This window comes from Pagrus major, chromosome 1 (genome assembly GCF_040436345.1).
Source record: "Pagrus major chromosome 1, Pma_NU_1.0".
Lineage (NCBI taxonomy): Eukaryota > Metazoa > Chordata > Actinopteri > Spariformes > Sparidae > Pagrus > Pagrus major.
The window spans coordinates 1,471,130-1,487,132 of record NC_133215.1 but is presented as its reverse complement, the minus strand read 5'-3'; the positions used below and the strand labels follow the sequence as shown (position 1 = coordinate 1,487,132).

General features: G+C 41.9%; 1 protein-coding gene across 1 annotated transcript; it reads right to left on the bottom strand.

Moving 5' to 3' along the window:
- Window positions 1-326: 326 nt before the first annotated feature.
- LOC140994375 (NACHT, LRR and PYD domains-containing protein 3-like) lies at window positions 327-14,039 on the bottom strand. The gene is made up of 12 exons (XM_073463974.1): window positions 13,584-14,039; window positions 13,434-13,471; window positions 13,307-13,385; window positions 11,866-11,932; window positions 11,550-11,778; window positions 9,675-11,472; window positions 7,969-8,142; window positions 7,609-7,782; window positions 7,249-7,422; window positions 6,148-6,321; window positions 1,615-1,661; window positions 327-1,380 (listed from the first exon to the last, which is right to left on the bottom strand). The coding sequence occupies exons 1-12, from the start codon at window positions 13,706-13,708 to the stop codon at window positions 812-814; spliced, it is 3,648 nt and encodes a 1,215-aa protein (XP_073320075.1). The 5' UTR covers window positions 13,709-14,039; the 3' UTR covers window positions 327-811.
- Window positions 14,040-16,003: the final 1,964 nt, after the last annotated feature.

The following is a 16,003-nucleotide window of genomic DNA, read 5'->3' as shown; positions in this document are numbered from 1 at the left end:
CCTCCTGATGATATAAAGTCAGGCTCAGCCATCATCTCCTCCTGATGATATAAAGTCAGGCTCAGCCATCATCTCCTCCTGATGATATAAAGTCAGGTGAAGTGTCGTAGTCCACAGAACATTTCTGGAGCTTCACAGTAAAACAGAGTTGCAGCGTTCTGCTGAACAACTGAAGCAGCTGGAGATGATTTAAACATCAGATGTCTCCATGCAGCTCGTCTGCTGTGATGTCTGTAATGTAAAGTGATGTGAAAAGACGTTATTTCAATCAGGAGAGACACGTGAATGAGAAAGTCAAATGTTTATTCTGACACATGATGTGAGATAATGAAGTGTTGACAGAAAGTCTTTGGCTCTTCGACTCTACAGGGAGATTTTGTAATGGAGGTCCGTCTGCACGTAGCAGCAGCTCTATCCACTCATATACACATATTTACAGATAATAACTCAAAGAAGACAAATGAGAAACTTCAATGATGAACCACAAATCAACTAAATAAAAGCTGTCTGAACAAAGATCATAATTATGATGATCTATATGCATGTGTGTGTGGAGCCTGATTTTATTGTATATACAGGCTGATTGTTGTGAGAAAACAATCAGATCACAAAGTTCAGAAAACTGAAATCTGAACGTTCAAAACATATTTAAAGAGATTTAAAACCACTGATGTGCAGCACATTGACCAAGAAGAGACAACACAACTAACCCATTTCTGTTCCTGTGATTTACAGAGAGTGTGTGTGTGTGTGTGTGTGTGTGTGTGTGTGTGTGAGACTGTGTGTGTGTGTCTGTGTGTGTGTGTCCCTCCTACAGAGACACTGAGGAACCAGATGTCCAGAACATGAACCCAGGATAAAGAGGTTGAGTGAATGTGGTGTTGAAGGTGTGGAGGTGGATCAGTGAGTCAGAGGAGACTCTGTAGAAGGACAGAGTGCCAGCAGGACAGTCCACATACACTGCTACTCTGTTAGAGACAGAGGAGGAGGAGGAGGAGGAGGAGGAGGAGGAGGAGGAGGAGGAGGAGGAGGAGGAGAGGACTGTTCTTATGTTATTGTGCCAGACAGAGTAACGACCATCATCAGAGCAGATCAGACTCCAGGACTGATTATTCAGTCCAAACCAACAGTCCTCACTGTCTCCTCTCCTGCTGTTTCCTCTGTAACTCACTGATATATGAACCCTTCCTCTCCACTCGACCTCCCAGTAACAGCGACCAGTCAGACCATTTCTACACAGCAGCTGAGGCCACCAGTCAAACCTCTCTGGATGATCAGGATATGGCTGCTTCTCTTCCACATATGTCACCTTCCTGTTGTTGTCAGACAGTTTGAGGAATCTGTTCACTGTGTTTGTGTCCACTGTGAGTTCACAGACATCTGATGGAGAGAACAAGACACAATACAGCAGCAGTTTATCATCTAACACAGCTGATGGTTTATTTGTTGCTTTATTAACAGACTGACTGTTAATTAGATCAAAACTTCACAATGACTCATCTTTTTGGATCTTCTTTCAAACTGACAGTTGAATGCAGATACACAAGCTTTAGATTGAAACTACTTTAACATGTGCTGCCTTGTTTTCATCAGTCAAAGTGAACACACACTTACACTTCCTCAGACCAGGTTTCAGCCTCTGCTCTCCACCATGTTCCACCCTGGAGGAAGAAACAAAGTCAGAATGAACCTTCAGAAGCTTCCTCATCAATGATCTTCATAAAGCTTCACTCAGATCACCATGAAGACAAAACAGCTGCATTTATAAAACACACTTCATACACACACTCAGACTTTACATCAAATATTCACAAACAACAACTAAATAATTAAAGATCAGCTCAAGAAAACTACGTCCAGTCATCCACCTGAGTCTCTGGCTGCAGAAGTGTGCATCAGGTCTGTTGTTGATTATTTGGTTGAAACTGTGTCTACAGATAAAGCTGCTCTCAGGTGGAAAGATTTTCTGGTCACAACAAATAAAGACTTTGTAGGCGAGCCTTCATCCGAACAGAACAACAGGTTCTGGTTTTGTAAATGTTTGCATCATCTCCTTCCTAACTTGCACCGTGTCTTGAATTAGCTACAGGAAGGGAGCAGATCCATTTTCTGATATTCATATTTACTGGTACATATTTAGATAAATAGTCCACAACTACATGGATGCAGTCAGAGTCCTTGTTGCATAATAAAACTAAACTCTTATTATTTTGAGCTTCTCTGTTCTCTGTTTTGGTACATGGCGGCCTGGTAACACACTTTCTCATATTACATTGAAACAGTAACTAAACTATGTGTCTGACAACTCCAGCAGAATATTGATTCATATTTGATCAGCACTGCCTCATTTTACTGTTATAACCCTTTTCCACTGGTCAAAAATCCCACTTAAACCTGCTAAGATCAGCTGTTGTGTGCAGTGGGAATGAGTAAACTCTGCATTTACACCCGGGTCAGTGACTCTGCAGTAGACAGGTTTTTATCACCTCGGCTCGGCTTTGATCTAAACGTAAGATCCGGGCGAACACGCTAAATTCCACCGCATGAAGTGACGACGCGTTATCAACATCCGGTGGTGCTGCGTAAGGTCAAGGTCAAATTTATTTATATAGCACATTTAAAAACAACCAAAGTGCTTCACAGGTTCAGGAATTCACAGAACAAATAGATACATCAAACAAGCAGGGAATACAAAAAAGAAAAAAAAACAGTATGTGGAGGCAAGATGTCCATGTTTAACTAGAGTTAAAAGCCAGTGAGAAAAAGTAGCTTTTTAACAATGTCTTGAAGGTTTCGGTGGTCCGAGCAGTTTTAATTTGCAGAGGCAAAGAGTTCCACAATTTAGGAGCAGCCACTGAAAACGCTCGGTCACCTTTACTCTTCAGTTTGGCTCTTGGGACGTTGAGAGCCATCAGAGAGGACGACCTCAGAGCTTTAAATGGAGAATAAATGTTGATAAGCTCACATAGATATGGAGGTGCCAAGCCATTTAAAACCTTAAAAACAAACAATAAAACCTTAAATCAATTCTGACGTGGACAGGAAGCCAGTGGAGAGAAGCTAAAACTGGAGTGATGTGCTTTCTCGTCTTAGTTACAAGCCTAGCAGCAGCATTTATCACCAGCTGTAGTCTACTGAGAGAGGACTGATTCAGACCCACATACAAAGAGTTGCAGTTATCAAGTCGAGTCGTTACAAATGCGTGTATGACTGTTTCAAAGTCTTTAAGGGGCAGATACGGCTTAAAGCTCTGGTCTACGATCTCTGGTCCCCCCCCCCCCCCACACACACACACACACACACACACACACCCCTCCCCTCGGAGCCTCCCGCAACAAGCAACAAGAGCAACAAGCAAGAAAGAAGAAAGAAGCAAGAAACCAAATACAGCGCCAGCTTTGAATGCAGAGTAACGATGTCGGATTCACAGGTAAAGTTATTACAATGCATGTTGAAACTAATGTAAATCTTACATCTTACAATGTCAACAGCCAAGCTAGCATAACGTCATTAGCATGTTACAGCTACGTTAGGTTATAGCTACGTAACAAGTTACTATTTATCAACAGCTAAGTTAGCCACTTCTAAAAGTTATTGAGGGCCAAGAGACTAACAGATGCTGCCGTCAGCTTTAATCACACGATCGCTTCCACATTGTGGCTGAAAACTAAACCTGCATGAGCCTCGGACCAGCTGTGTCCCAGCTGTTGTCTGAGTAGCACCAGACCGCGACACAAACGTGCCCCATGAACCATAATCTCTTGTTTATGACAGATAAGACACACAAATACACACATCGTAACGTATATGATAATCCATCATGTTGATTTAGCAAAGGCTTCCTTGAAAACAAACGGACAAGACCGGGAGGAGGGTTAGCAGAACAGCTGAGTAGTGACCGGGCGAGAGGTTGTTATGGAGAAATAAATCCGGACAGGATGAATGAAACCCCAACGCGAAGCGGAGGGGTTCATTCATCCATTCATTCATCTTACCAGCATTGCTGCTTCATTTAGCTGCCACGAGCAAATAAATAGGCTGATTTGGTGTAAACATGATAGCAATTTTAGCTTACAATGCTAACATAGAGGCTAACGTCTCTGTCGAACAAGTAAACAAGTGTTGACAATACTGCAGAGACAGAAATTGTTTCCACGCCATCTAATAACACAGAAACAAACTAACGGCAGCTTTCATAGTCATAAGCCGGCATCGGCATGAAAGTTATCAGTGTCACAACATCCACAATAAAGACGAAAGGTTACCTGCTCAAACAAACCTCTTGCCCGCTTGTAGTTTCAAATGTGGAAGTGGGTCGGGACGAGGCCTGAGCAGGAGCAGGAGAGTGAGCGAGGGGATTGGATGGAAAAATTGACCAATTGGTCAATTTCTTTTCAGTTTTGCAGGCGCTAGAGAGAATGGATTTATTAGGTTCCTTTTGCTCTTCACATTGTGTAGGTCGTACTATTGGGTCATAACCACCATCTAAATAATGTTAATAATAATGATCAATCTTTCAAATCGTAGACCATAGCTTTAACTATGGCTAATAGTCAGAGTTGGAAAAAGCTAGTTTTGACAACAGAACTGATTTGCTTGTCTAGCTTAAAAGCACTCTCAATAATCACACCCAAATTCCTAGTAAATGGTCGAACGTAGGACCAAAGAGGGCCAAAAGTGCCAGCACAGCCCTCCAGCCGATCAGGATGACCAAAGACAACAGCTTCTGTTTTGTTTTCATTAAGACAGTGGAGGTTCAGATCCAGCCAGGTTTTTAAATCACTCAAGCAGTTAAGCAAGGGCTGCAGGGAGTCTGAATCATTAGGTTGAAATGGCAAGTAGATTTGTACATCATCCACAAAGCAGTGAAAGGAGATGTTGTTGTTTCCCAAGAGCAGCATATACAATGAGAACAGTAGAGGACCCAAAACAGCCCCTTTGGGCACCCCGCAGGGGAGAGGGGCCACAGAAGAGGAAAATTCACCAATTTTGACAGAGTAACTCCTTTCTGACAAATATGATCGGAGCCATTCAAGGGCAGTACCCTTAATGCTCACACACTTTTCAAGACGAGATAAAAGAATCGAGTGATTGACAGTGTCAAAGGCATCAGTCAGATCTAAAAGCACTAAAACAGCTGAGTTTCCTGAGTCAGCAGTTAAAAGAAGATCGTTTAGCACTCTTAGGAGGGCAGTTTCAGTACTATGGCGACGCTTAAAGCCAGACTGAAACTTTTCATGAATAGTAAAATCACGCAAAAGGATTGTAATTGATTAAAAACAATTTTCTCCAAGACTTTAGCCAAAAATGGAGTTTAGCAATCGGCGTAAATATGGAAGTAATTTTGGTCTGTTCAATTCAATTGAAAAAAACTTTATTTGTCCCCAGGGGGCAATTCAAGGTAAGGCACGTGGAGCAGTTATACACAACACAACACAACACTGAAGAGATATTCAACACAATGTTGTCTGTTGTTATTTTCTCTTCTGTTTAACTGGTGTTGTTTACTCGATCCGGCGCATTCATGATGTGAAACATGACGTCAGTGACGTACAACGTAACGCTTCAGATACAAATCACAGAGAGGCTGCGTTGCCTGCAGGAAGTGGGAATGGGGTCATTAGGCGATCATTGTGTTGACCTGCTAGTTTTGGTGGAAAAGCAGCATTAGATCTGAGTTTCATGAGCAGTGTTTGTTCAGATGACACTTTCTTTTTCGACCCCACTTCACTGAGTGAACGATGTGTACATTTGTTTTGCTCTGAGATGCCGCTGCTCTAGAGTGACATCTAGTGGCAGTAGATCTCAGACATTTGACCTCGAAGCCAGGGTCACTCAGGGCGGGCATAATTCAAATGGACACAGTTTGCATTTTGTAGTGATGAAAAACTGTATTTCTGTGTTTTACTCACATATATCACACGTCTAAATAAGGTAACAACACATATTCTGGTCTAATTCATTATAATTTGAAGAAAATGTTAAAAGGAAAAAGCCTCTATGTCCATTTTTAAACACTTTTAACAAATATTGATAATTAAAAGAAGCCAATTTTTTTCACTTTCTGATTTTAATCACAGAACAGACATTAATTGAGACAAAGGTCGACCAGACAGATTTTAAAGAGCTCTTGTTGTCTGTTCATACCTGAGAGTGTCCAGTCTCCAGTCTGGATCCTCGAGTCCAGCCGACAGCAGCTTCACTCCTGAGTCTCCTGGATGATTGTAGCTCAGGTCCAGCTCTCTCAGATGGGAGGGGTTGGATCTCAGAGCTGAGGCCAGAGAAGCACAGCCTTCCTCTGTGATCAGACAGCCTGACAGCCTGGAGACACACACACACACACACACACACACACACACACAGCTGAGGGGTAATGCAAACTTGTGTGATAATTCTCTGTGGGTTTGTCACTTTGACATTTAAACTATTGTTAATGTAAAAATACTGATTAGAGTTGCTTTAATTAAAAAATAACATCACAATCTATTTTATTCCAATCACGATCCGCAATCTAAATTGTGACCTTATTCATCAATTTTAAAATGCCCTGTTGTTGAAATAGCTTATGAATTTCTCCATTTACACCATTAAAACACAATATTTCATTAAAGATAGTTCTTGTTTGGCACAAGCTCCTCCTCCACCATGGTGCTACCTATAGAGTGGTGTAATTTATAGTCCGAAAACAAAGAAATCAGTTAGCATGTTAGCATGTCCTGTCCCCTGGACTCAAAGTCTGAGTTTGTTGAATGTGTTTTCAGTTAAATGTGTGAAATAAGGTGTGTGGTTACCACAGGCTGAAGACATTTACACGTTTTGTTCTCCAACATTAAACACATCATTAAATGTCCCACAGTTTAATTATAAAGCTCTTCCGTGTGTTGAAAACGGTTAGCTTTTCCTAACAAGCTACAAGTTAGCTACAAAGATATATCATCACGCCCAATGAGAAGGGATTCTTCCAATCAGCATATCCATCATGTTGGCTGCATCACTCTATTGATTTTTTCATATATCGCTGATCTGCTAGTAAATGAGGTTCTGTGAAGTTTGGAAATGGAAGTACGAGGACTCTGAATACAACAACGTCTATGGTTCACCTGAAGAGCAGATTGTGGAATCACAATCTAAATTTTTTGATAACCCACCTCTAGTTTTGCTTCACAATAGAGCTGTTAAAATAGACTTTAACCTGTACGTAAAGCAACATTCAAAGGGTTGTCTCTTAAATAGGGTATGAATCCTGACCTGAGAGTCTCCAGTTTACAGTGTGGACTCTTCAGTCCAACAGACAGCGGCTTCACTCCTGAATCCTGCAGGTCGTTGTCACTCAGGTCCAGCTCTCTCAGACTAGAGGACTGGGAGCTGAGAACTGAGGACAGAGCTTCACAGCTTCTCTCTGACAGATTACAGACACTCAGCCTGAAAAAGAAATGTAGAGGACATGTGAAGACTTTTCTCTCTGTTTGATTTAACTTCTAATTGTATTTTGATACACTCAGTTTCAGAGCAGTCTCTGAATAGAGAACTGATAAAATGACAGGAGACCAATGACAACATAAAGGAACAGTTATGGTTCACTCTGTACATGTCTTTTTTAATCCTGACCTGAGAGTCTCCAGTTTACAGTGTGGACTCTTCAGTCCAACAGACAGCGGCTTCACTCCTGAATCCTGCAGGTCGTTGTCACTCAGGTCCAGCTCTCTCAGACTAGAGGACTGGGAGCTGAGAACTGAGGACAGAGCTTCACAGCTTCTCTCTGACAGATTACAGACACTCAGCCTGAAAAAGAAATGTAGAGGACATGTGAAGACTTTTCTCTCTGTTTGATTTAACTTCTAATTGTATTTTGATACACTCAGTTTCAGAGCAGTCTCTGAAAAGAGAACTGGTAAAATGACAGGAGACCAATGACAACATAAAGGAACAGTTATGGTTCACTCTGTACATGTCTTTTTTAATCCTGACCTGAGAGTCTCCAGTTTACAGTGTGGACTCTTCAGTCCAACAGACAGCGGCTTCACTTCTGAATCCTGCAGGTCATTGTTACTCAGGTCCAGCTCTCTCAGACTAGAGGACTGGGAGCTGAGAACTGAGGACAGAGCTTCACAGCTTCTCTCTGACAGATTACAGCCACTCAGCCTGAAGGACAGTTAGTGACAAAGACAAACACTGATACTGTTTCTGTCTTATACAATAAAAAACACATCACATTTCTGTGGACTGGGTCTTTATAGTCTCAAGTATAGTGTTGCTTTCGTCAATGAAAATTATGACTAAATATCGTTGTCAATGAACCTCATCATGTGACGAAAACTATAATCAAATATATAATGCAATATTGTTGACGAATAAAAACGGGACTAAATGTGGTTTACAAAATAAAAACTCTGCTAAAATATCTCTTCATTTTCGTTGACCAAAACAAGACGAGATGAAGTATTATTATTTTGCAATATTTCTGTTTCCTGAGTCTCAGTTCAGGGGCTGCATCAGGTTGCACTGCTGAGACGCAGGCGACATCACTTCCTCAATCCCCACTCACGCGGCATTATTTAGAAGATGCAGCTGCGGTGGGTTAACTTTAACGACAACTCAAGACACAAAGTTAATTCTGACAAAAAGAAAGGGACCGGTGGCCGGCCAGCCGGGATTCGTCTTTGGGAGAAAAAGAAGAAACGACATTTGAACACACTTTCATTACATAGAAGTGGAAAAGAAAACCAAATGTGTTGGGGAGATGGGGAGAAATGCGGCCACAAAATCGCAAGAAAAAACACCACAAATCTTAAGAGACATCTCAAGGCATTCCATAATGTAATCGAGGTAAGTCAAGACATTAACGTAATGTTACTTTCTATTTTAGAAAGCTCATGCCAACTCATGAGGCTGTGGTTAATGTGTCACATTTTAATGTTAGCTTTAGCTTTAGACGTTAGCCACTGCAGCTGAAAACGACTGAGACATACGTGTGTGTGTGTGTGTGTGTGTGTGTGTGTGTGTGTGTGTGTGTGTGTGTATGTGTGTGTGTGTGTGTGTGTACTTCTTGCATGTTTGGTAGGTAAAATAAATATGTTGTAAATTCAAATCAGAGGGTCTTCTGTGTCTGGAATTGAATGTATTCTTGAGTCTATAAGGTAACAATAATATAATAATAAGATAACCTTGTTTGACTTGTGAAATTAAAGAACATTTTGGTTTTGTCTATTCTATACTAGGTACTTGTACGATATTAACTGGGTTAAATAGAATTTCATTACTAAAAAGAGACTAAATTACAATTTTCGTCGACTAAAACTAGACTAAAATAGTCATGGATAATTCTGACTAAAATAAGACTAACATGCTCAGACATTCAGTCGACTGAAACTTGACTAGACTGAAAAGAGTATAAACGTGACTGTCAACAATTAATGAAATGTCCTAGATTATACTCATATCTCTGGGATTGAGCCTGACATGAACTACAAAGAGACAGTTTTCTTCTATTTCATGGATGCATTCATCTGTAGAGGTACAATACAACTAAAGGAACAATATGAATGTTTTTCAACTGATCAACTGATCAATTTGATGACTAAATCTTTGGACTCTTATTTGATTGATATTTGATATTAGGAGATTCATTAGTGGAGAAAAACCCTACATGTGTGATACAGTATCTGTTCACTTACAGAGCCTTGTTGGAGGCTTTGACCACTGGCAGCAGCCTCAGAAGAGCCTCCTCTGAAGCACAGTATTTCTTCAGGTCAAACACGTCCAGATCTTCTTCTGATGACAGTAAGATGAAGACCAGAGCTGACCACTGAGCAGGAGACAGTTTATCTGTGGACAGACTTCCTGATCTCAGGTACTGTTGGATCTCCTCCACTAGAGAACCATCATTCAGTTCATTCAGACAGTGGAACAGATTGATGCTTCTCTCTGGAGACAGATTCTCACTGATCTTCTTCTTGATGTACTTCACTGTTTCCTGATTGGTCTGTGAGATACTTCCTGTGTGTGTCATCAGACCTCGTAGGAGAGTCTGATTGGTCTCCAGTGAAAGACCCAGGAGGAAGCGGAGGAACAGGTCCAGGTGTCCATTTGGACTCTGTAAGGCCTTGTCCACAGCACTCTGGTAGAGTTGTTTTGGTTCAGGTTTGTCTCTGAATAGTTTAGACCACCAGGAGGTTTGTTTTCCTTCTGCCAGCAGATTGACTCCAGATTTGATGAACGTCAGATGGACATGAAGAGCAGCCAGAAACTCCTGAACACTCAGATGGACGAAGCAGAACACCTTGTCCTGGTACAGTCCACTCTCCTCTTTAAAGATCTGTGTGAACACTCCTGAATACACTGAGGCTGCTCTGATATCGATGCCACACTCTGTCAGGTCTGATTCATAGAAGATCAGGTTTCCTTTCTGCAACTGCTCAAAAGCCAGTTTTCCCAGAGACTTAATCATCTTCCTGCTCTCTGGAGTCCAGTGTGGATCTGTCTCAGCTCCTCCATCATACTTGACCTTCTTCACTTTGGACTGAACCACCAGGAAGTGGATGTACATCTCAGTCAGGGTCTTGGGCAGCTCTCCTCCCTCTCTGGTCTTCAACACATCCTCCAGAACTGTAGCAGTGATCCAGCAGAAGACTGGGATGTGGCACATGATGTGGAGGCTTCGTGATGTCTTGATGTGGGAGATGATTCTGCTGGCCTGCTCCTCATCTCTGAATCTCTTCTTGAAGTACTCCTCCTTCTGTGGGTCAGTGAACCCTCTGACCTCTGTCACCATGTCAACACACTCAGGAGGGATCTGATTGGCTGCTGCAGGTCGTGTGGTTATCCAGAGGCGAGCAGAGGGAAGCAGTTTCCCCCTGATGAGGTTTGCCAGCAGCACATCCACTGAGGTGGACTCTGTAACATCAGTCAGGATCTCAGTGTTGTGGAAGTCCAGAGGAGGTCGACACTCATCCAGACCGTCAAAGATGAACACAACCTGGAACTCTTCAAAGCTGCAGATTTCTTTGGTTTCAGTGAAGAAGTGATGAACAAGCTCCACCAAGCTGAACTTTTTCTCTTTCAGCATATTCAGCTCTCTGAAAGTGAATGGAAATGTGAACTGTATGTCCTGGTTGGCTTTGTCTTCAGCCCAGTCCAGAGTGAACTTCTGTGTTAAGACTGTTTTCCCGATGCCAGCCACTCCCTTTGTCATCACTCTTCTGATTGGTTCATCTCTTCCAGGTGAGGCTTTAAAGATGTCTTCTTGTCTGATTGTTGTTTCTGGTCTGTCTGGTTTCCTGGATGCTGTTTCAATCTGTCTGACCTCATGTTCATCATTGACCTCTGCAGTCCCTCCCTCTGTGATGTAGAGCTCTGTGTAGATCTGATTCAGAAGGGTTGGGTTTCCTGCTTTAGCGATCCCCTCAAACACACACTGGAACTTCTTCTGGAGGTTAGATTTGAGCTGACGTCGACAAACTGCAGCAACAGTTCCTGAATGAAACACAACACATCAGTGAGTGGATGTTAGTGTGAAGAAGAAAACAGTTTATTGAGGAAAATCCTCTTACTGCTCTGCAGACAGTCAGCCAGCTCCTCCTGCTTCATTCTCCTCAGGAAGTTCAGTGTGATCTTCAGAAATGCCTCTCTGCTGCTCCTCCTCTGCTCCTCCTCCTCACTGTCCAACACCTCCTCATCCTCACTCTGCCTCTCTGAGCATTCTGGGTAATCTGGACTCAGAACCTTCTGGAACTTCTTCAGCTCGTTCTTCACAAAGGTGACAACGTTCTCCTCAAGATGCTGCAAAAGAGTAAAACTTCAAATGTAAAATGAGACATTTCATTTCATTTGCAGCTGAAGTAAAGTTGTTGTTGGACATTTACACACCTTAAATATGGAGTCCAGGTCTGTTGGATGCTGCTGGACAGACTGACCACTGAGAACCTGCTGAACTCTGCAGAGAGAACATAAAGTACGATGATTTCAACCATCAGCAGCTTCACATTTTACATCATCTGTCTGCTTCTGGGGCCTTTTGATGGATTAGGTGAAACAGTTTTCTGGTTTTAATGATGAAGCCTTTAGTTGAGTTTCTAGTTGTCTACCCTTTTATTTACCTTCCTGCCTATAACATGGTGTAATATAGTAATAAAGACTGAAGACTTCTTCTGTGAACACAAAATAATTGTTTCTCTTTTGAGCACAAATCAGTTAAAACTGTGTTAGTGAGCTCTTCTCCTTTGTCAATCTATCCACCTGACAGCTGTGGTATATCAGACTGATTAAACAGCATGATTACTGCACAGCTGTTCCTGAGACTGGTCACAATGAAAGGCTACACTAGTGCAGTTGTCATGAACCATCAAACATTAACACTAAAGCCCAGGACTCTGGACATTAACCATCCAACTTCCTCCCAACAGACTGAATCTATGGGCAACAACAAAATATGTTGTCATGGTCCACCTGCACTGATTCACACTTCCTCCAGTCAGAGTACTGAGTCCCAGGAGGAACCAGAGAGAGATCAACATCTTTAGTCCACAAATGATTTGAACAATTGATATCAAATCTGGAGGAAAATCATTTGCTCTCATTTGATCACTTGCTTCATGTATTAACTGTTGATTTCTGGAAAATCTTGAATACTAAATGTTCCTCTTTGAAGAAAACATTAAATCAGTGGAGTGTGAAAGTTGAGACCAGCTGACAGATCATTTTATGTCCGGACTTGATAGAAGGAGAGCTGCAGAACAACAAACTCTTCTGGTTTACAGTCTTACCTTTCTTCAGCAGAGTGGTCTCCATCCTTGAAGTTAAAAGGCCAACTCATGGACCAGTCACTCTTCATGGACACTCTGCTGGGTGCAGGAGAGTCTGGTCTCTGCTGCTGAACCCTGATAGAAACAGACAGACAAACCAACGCACCTCTCAAACCTTCAACCACAAATTAATGTTCAAATGTATCAAAATCTAAAGTTGATTTAAAGAGAAGAAGTCCAGAAAAACCATCAGAGTTTGATGATCCAGTTTGGGACAATAACCAAAGTTCATATTATAAGTCAGATAAACTGGTTTTAGTAATCGTGTCATGTTGCTGATCATTCCTTCAGTCTGAAGCTACAACCCTTTTTAAAATGTGACATGATGAGATCAGAGGAGGTGGACAACATTACAGGAGACTTCTTTGAAATGATAAACATCAGTAAAACGTTGTCTGAATGTTACAGATGAAACGTTCCTCCAACAATAACATTGTTAGAACATGTAGAGAACATGATGAAATATTACAGGAACGTTCCTGCTGGCTGGGACTATGTTGACTTACTGAGTCTCTGAAGGACGTTTTCCTTTAAACTTTAATGGTGGATCCATGGACCGGTCACTCTTGATGGACACACAGCTGGGTCCAGGTCCAGGTCCAGGTCCAGGTCCAGGTCCAGGTCCAGGTCCATGTCCAGGTCCAGCAGAGTCTGGTCTCTGCTGCTCTGGGCTTCAACACAACACACACAGAGCTTTGAGTGTGAATCATGATGGTGGAGTGATTTGAGTGCTGAGCTGTGACATGGAGAAGAGTCATGGACAGTTAGAGATCCTCATCTCACCTCTGAGCTTTGGTCTGGCTGTCATGTTGCCCACACAGAGTGGTTTTAGAGGGAGGGCCTCCCTCCTCTGTCTCCTCACACTGATTCATAGCAGAGCCCACACCTTCACACAAACACAACAACATGATTTATCAGCATTCCTCTCAGTCACATGACAAACATACAGAGTCTGACTGGACACCAGATTCACACAAACACTAAATACATCCAAATCTGACTTCAGTCTACACGACAGACATGTTGACACTTTCAGCTGCAGTAAAACTGAATGTAATATTTTCAGCTCCTTTCAGACTGTTTAAAGATTTGAGTTGAATGATGCCAGTAAAAAGCCGCAAAATAACCCAGTTTAAACAACAAATAACTTGGGATGAGCTGAAACACTGGAAATGTTCAGTTTGTATCAAATAAAAGTGTCTGTCTCTTTAAAAAGGACCGTGTGGACTGAACTAGTTTACAGTAAAAACACCAAAACAAGAACAAACACGAGCACAATCATTCAGCTCCACATCAGTTTGTCTTCTTATTGTCATGTTTCATGGATCTTTGTGTGTCCTGTCATAAATGCTGTCGGACTGTAGAAAAGACTTTGCGCCAGTGCGCCTGTATTCTCATCTTTACGGTAGTCAACGCCGTCAGGGTGTTTTCTCACAAACAAACAAACAAACAACAATAAACAACCTCTCACACTGTTTACCGACTGTTAGCAGCTGTTAGCATCACCGGTGAAGCCGCTTTTCACCGTTTCAAACTGTTCAAGTCCTCAAGAGCCGAGCGGTTGATCCTGTCGACCAACGAGCTCGACACCTCTCACACATTTCAACAGGTTTCACTGCGGTGATTGTGTCAAACTAATGAAGACACACACAGTCTGATAACACGAGTCTTTACAGGAGAAGACACACAAATCACACATGAAGAGGTCACATTAAAAACACACATTTACCTTTTTGTTGAGGCAGAAATCATCTGCGTCACACAGAGACAGAAAGTGAAAGTAAGAGACGGAGAGAAGTGACGCTGCTTTCCTGTCAGGACGTCTTTAGAGAGGAAGTAGAAGTTCTGTCTTGAAAATCTGAAAAGTTTTTTTTTGTGATGGAAAATAAAAATTAACTTGGTTTCACATATTTATGTTTTTACAGCTGTCAGCTCATGAACACAGGAGAGAAGATCATTTAGATCAGACAGAAAATGGATCACCAGAAATAAGTTTGTCAAGTTCCGGTTATCACTCGAGACAAACTCCCTTTCAAAATAAAATGCTTCCATTCAGGCAGGAAATACCTAAACAAAATAAAACAAAATGACAGGAATATAACCAAAGACGTTACATTAAACCTGGACACAGTGTTGGAGGTGAAGCCCTGTTCATTCATATGAATGGACATTCTGACAGTAAGCGAGTCATGTCTCTGGGTTGTGACGCTTAAAAAAAAAAAAAAAGTCTCCACCGTTTTACAGACATTTCTTCCACAATGTTAACTTATGGGGAAACGTGTTTTTGGGCCGCAGTGCTTCACATCACTGATACATATATTTTCAGTGCATTCAGAAAGTATTCAGACCCCTTCACTTTGTTGTTCACATTTTGTTATGTTGCAGCCTTATGCTAAAATCATTTAAATTATTGTTTACCCTCATCAGTCTACACTCTATACACCGTGATGACGAAGCAGAAACAGGATTTTAGACATTTTTGCAAATGTATTAAAAAGAAAGAACTGAAACATCACATTGAAATCAGTATTCAGACCCTTTACTCAGTACTTGGTTGAAGCGATTACAGCATCCAGTCTTCTTGGGTATGACCCGACAAGCTTTGCACACCTGGATTTGGGGATTTTCTGCCGTTCTTCTCTGCAGATCCTCTCAAGCTCTGTCAGGTTGGACAGGGACCGTTGGTGGACAGTCATTTTCACGTCTCTCCAGAGATGTTTGATTGGGTTCAAGTCAGGGTTCTTGCTGGGCCACTCTGGGACATTCACAGAGTCGTGCCAAAGCCACTCCTGCGTTGTCTTAGCTGTGTGCTTTGGGTCATTGTCCTCTTGGAAGGTGAACCTTTGGCCCAGTCTGAGGTCCTGAGCGCTCTGGACCAGGGTTTTTGGCTCATTCAGCTTTTCTTCAACCCTGAGCAGTCGCATCACTGTGCCACCATGCTTTACAGTCTGGATGGTACTGGGCAGGTGATGAGCGGTGCCGGGTTTCCTCCAGACATGATGCTTAGAATTGAGGCCAAACAGTTCAGTCTGGGTTCATCAGACCAGAGGATCTTGTTTCTCACAGTCTGAGTGTCCTTTATGTGCTTTTTTACAAATATTTCAGTTTTTCCTTTTTAATATATTTGCAAAAATAACATTTCATTGTGTTACATTTTATTACATTACGTTACATTACATCCTGCATCAGAGCCAAAATAGGAC

Excerpts from the sequence above, each read along its gene's own strand:
- LOC140994375 (XM_073463974.1), bottom strand. The coding sequence starts at position 13,708 with ATGTTGTTGTGTTTGTGTGAAGGTGTGGGCTCTGCTATGAATCAGTGT. Across the intron at positions 11,933-13,306 it reads AAACGTCCTTCAGAGACTCA|AGTTCAGCAGGTTCTCAGTG; the intron begins GTAAGTCAACAT and ends TTCTCTCTGCAG. Across the intron at positions 7,783-7,968 it reads TGTAAACTGGAGACTCTCAG|GCTGAGTGTCTGTAATCTGT; the intron begins GTCAGGATTAAA and ends TTTCTTTTTCAG.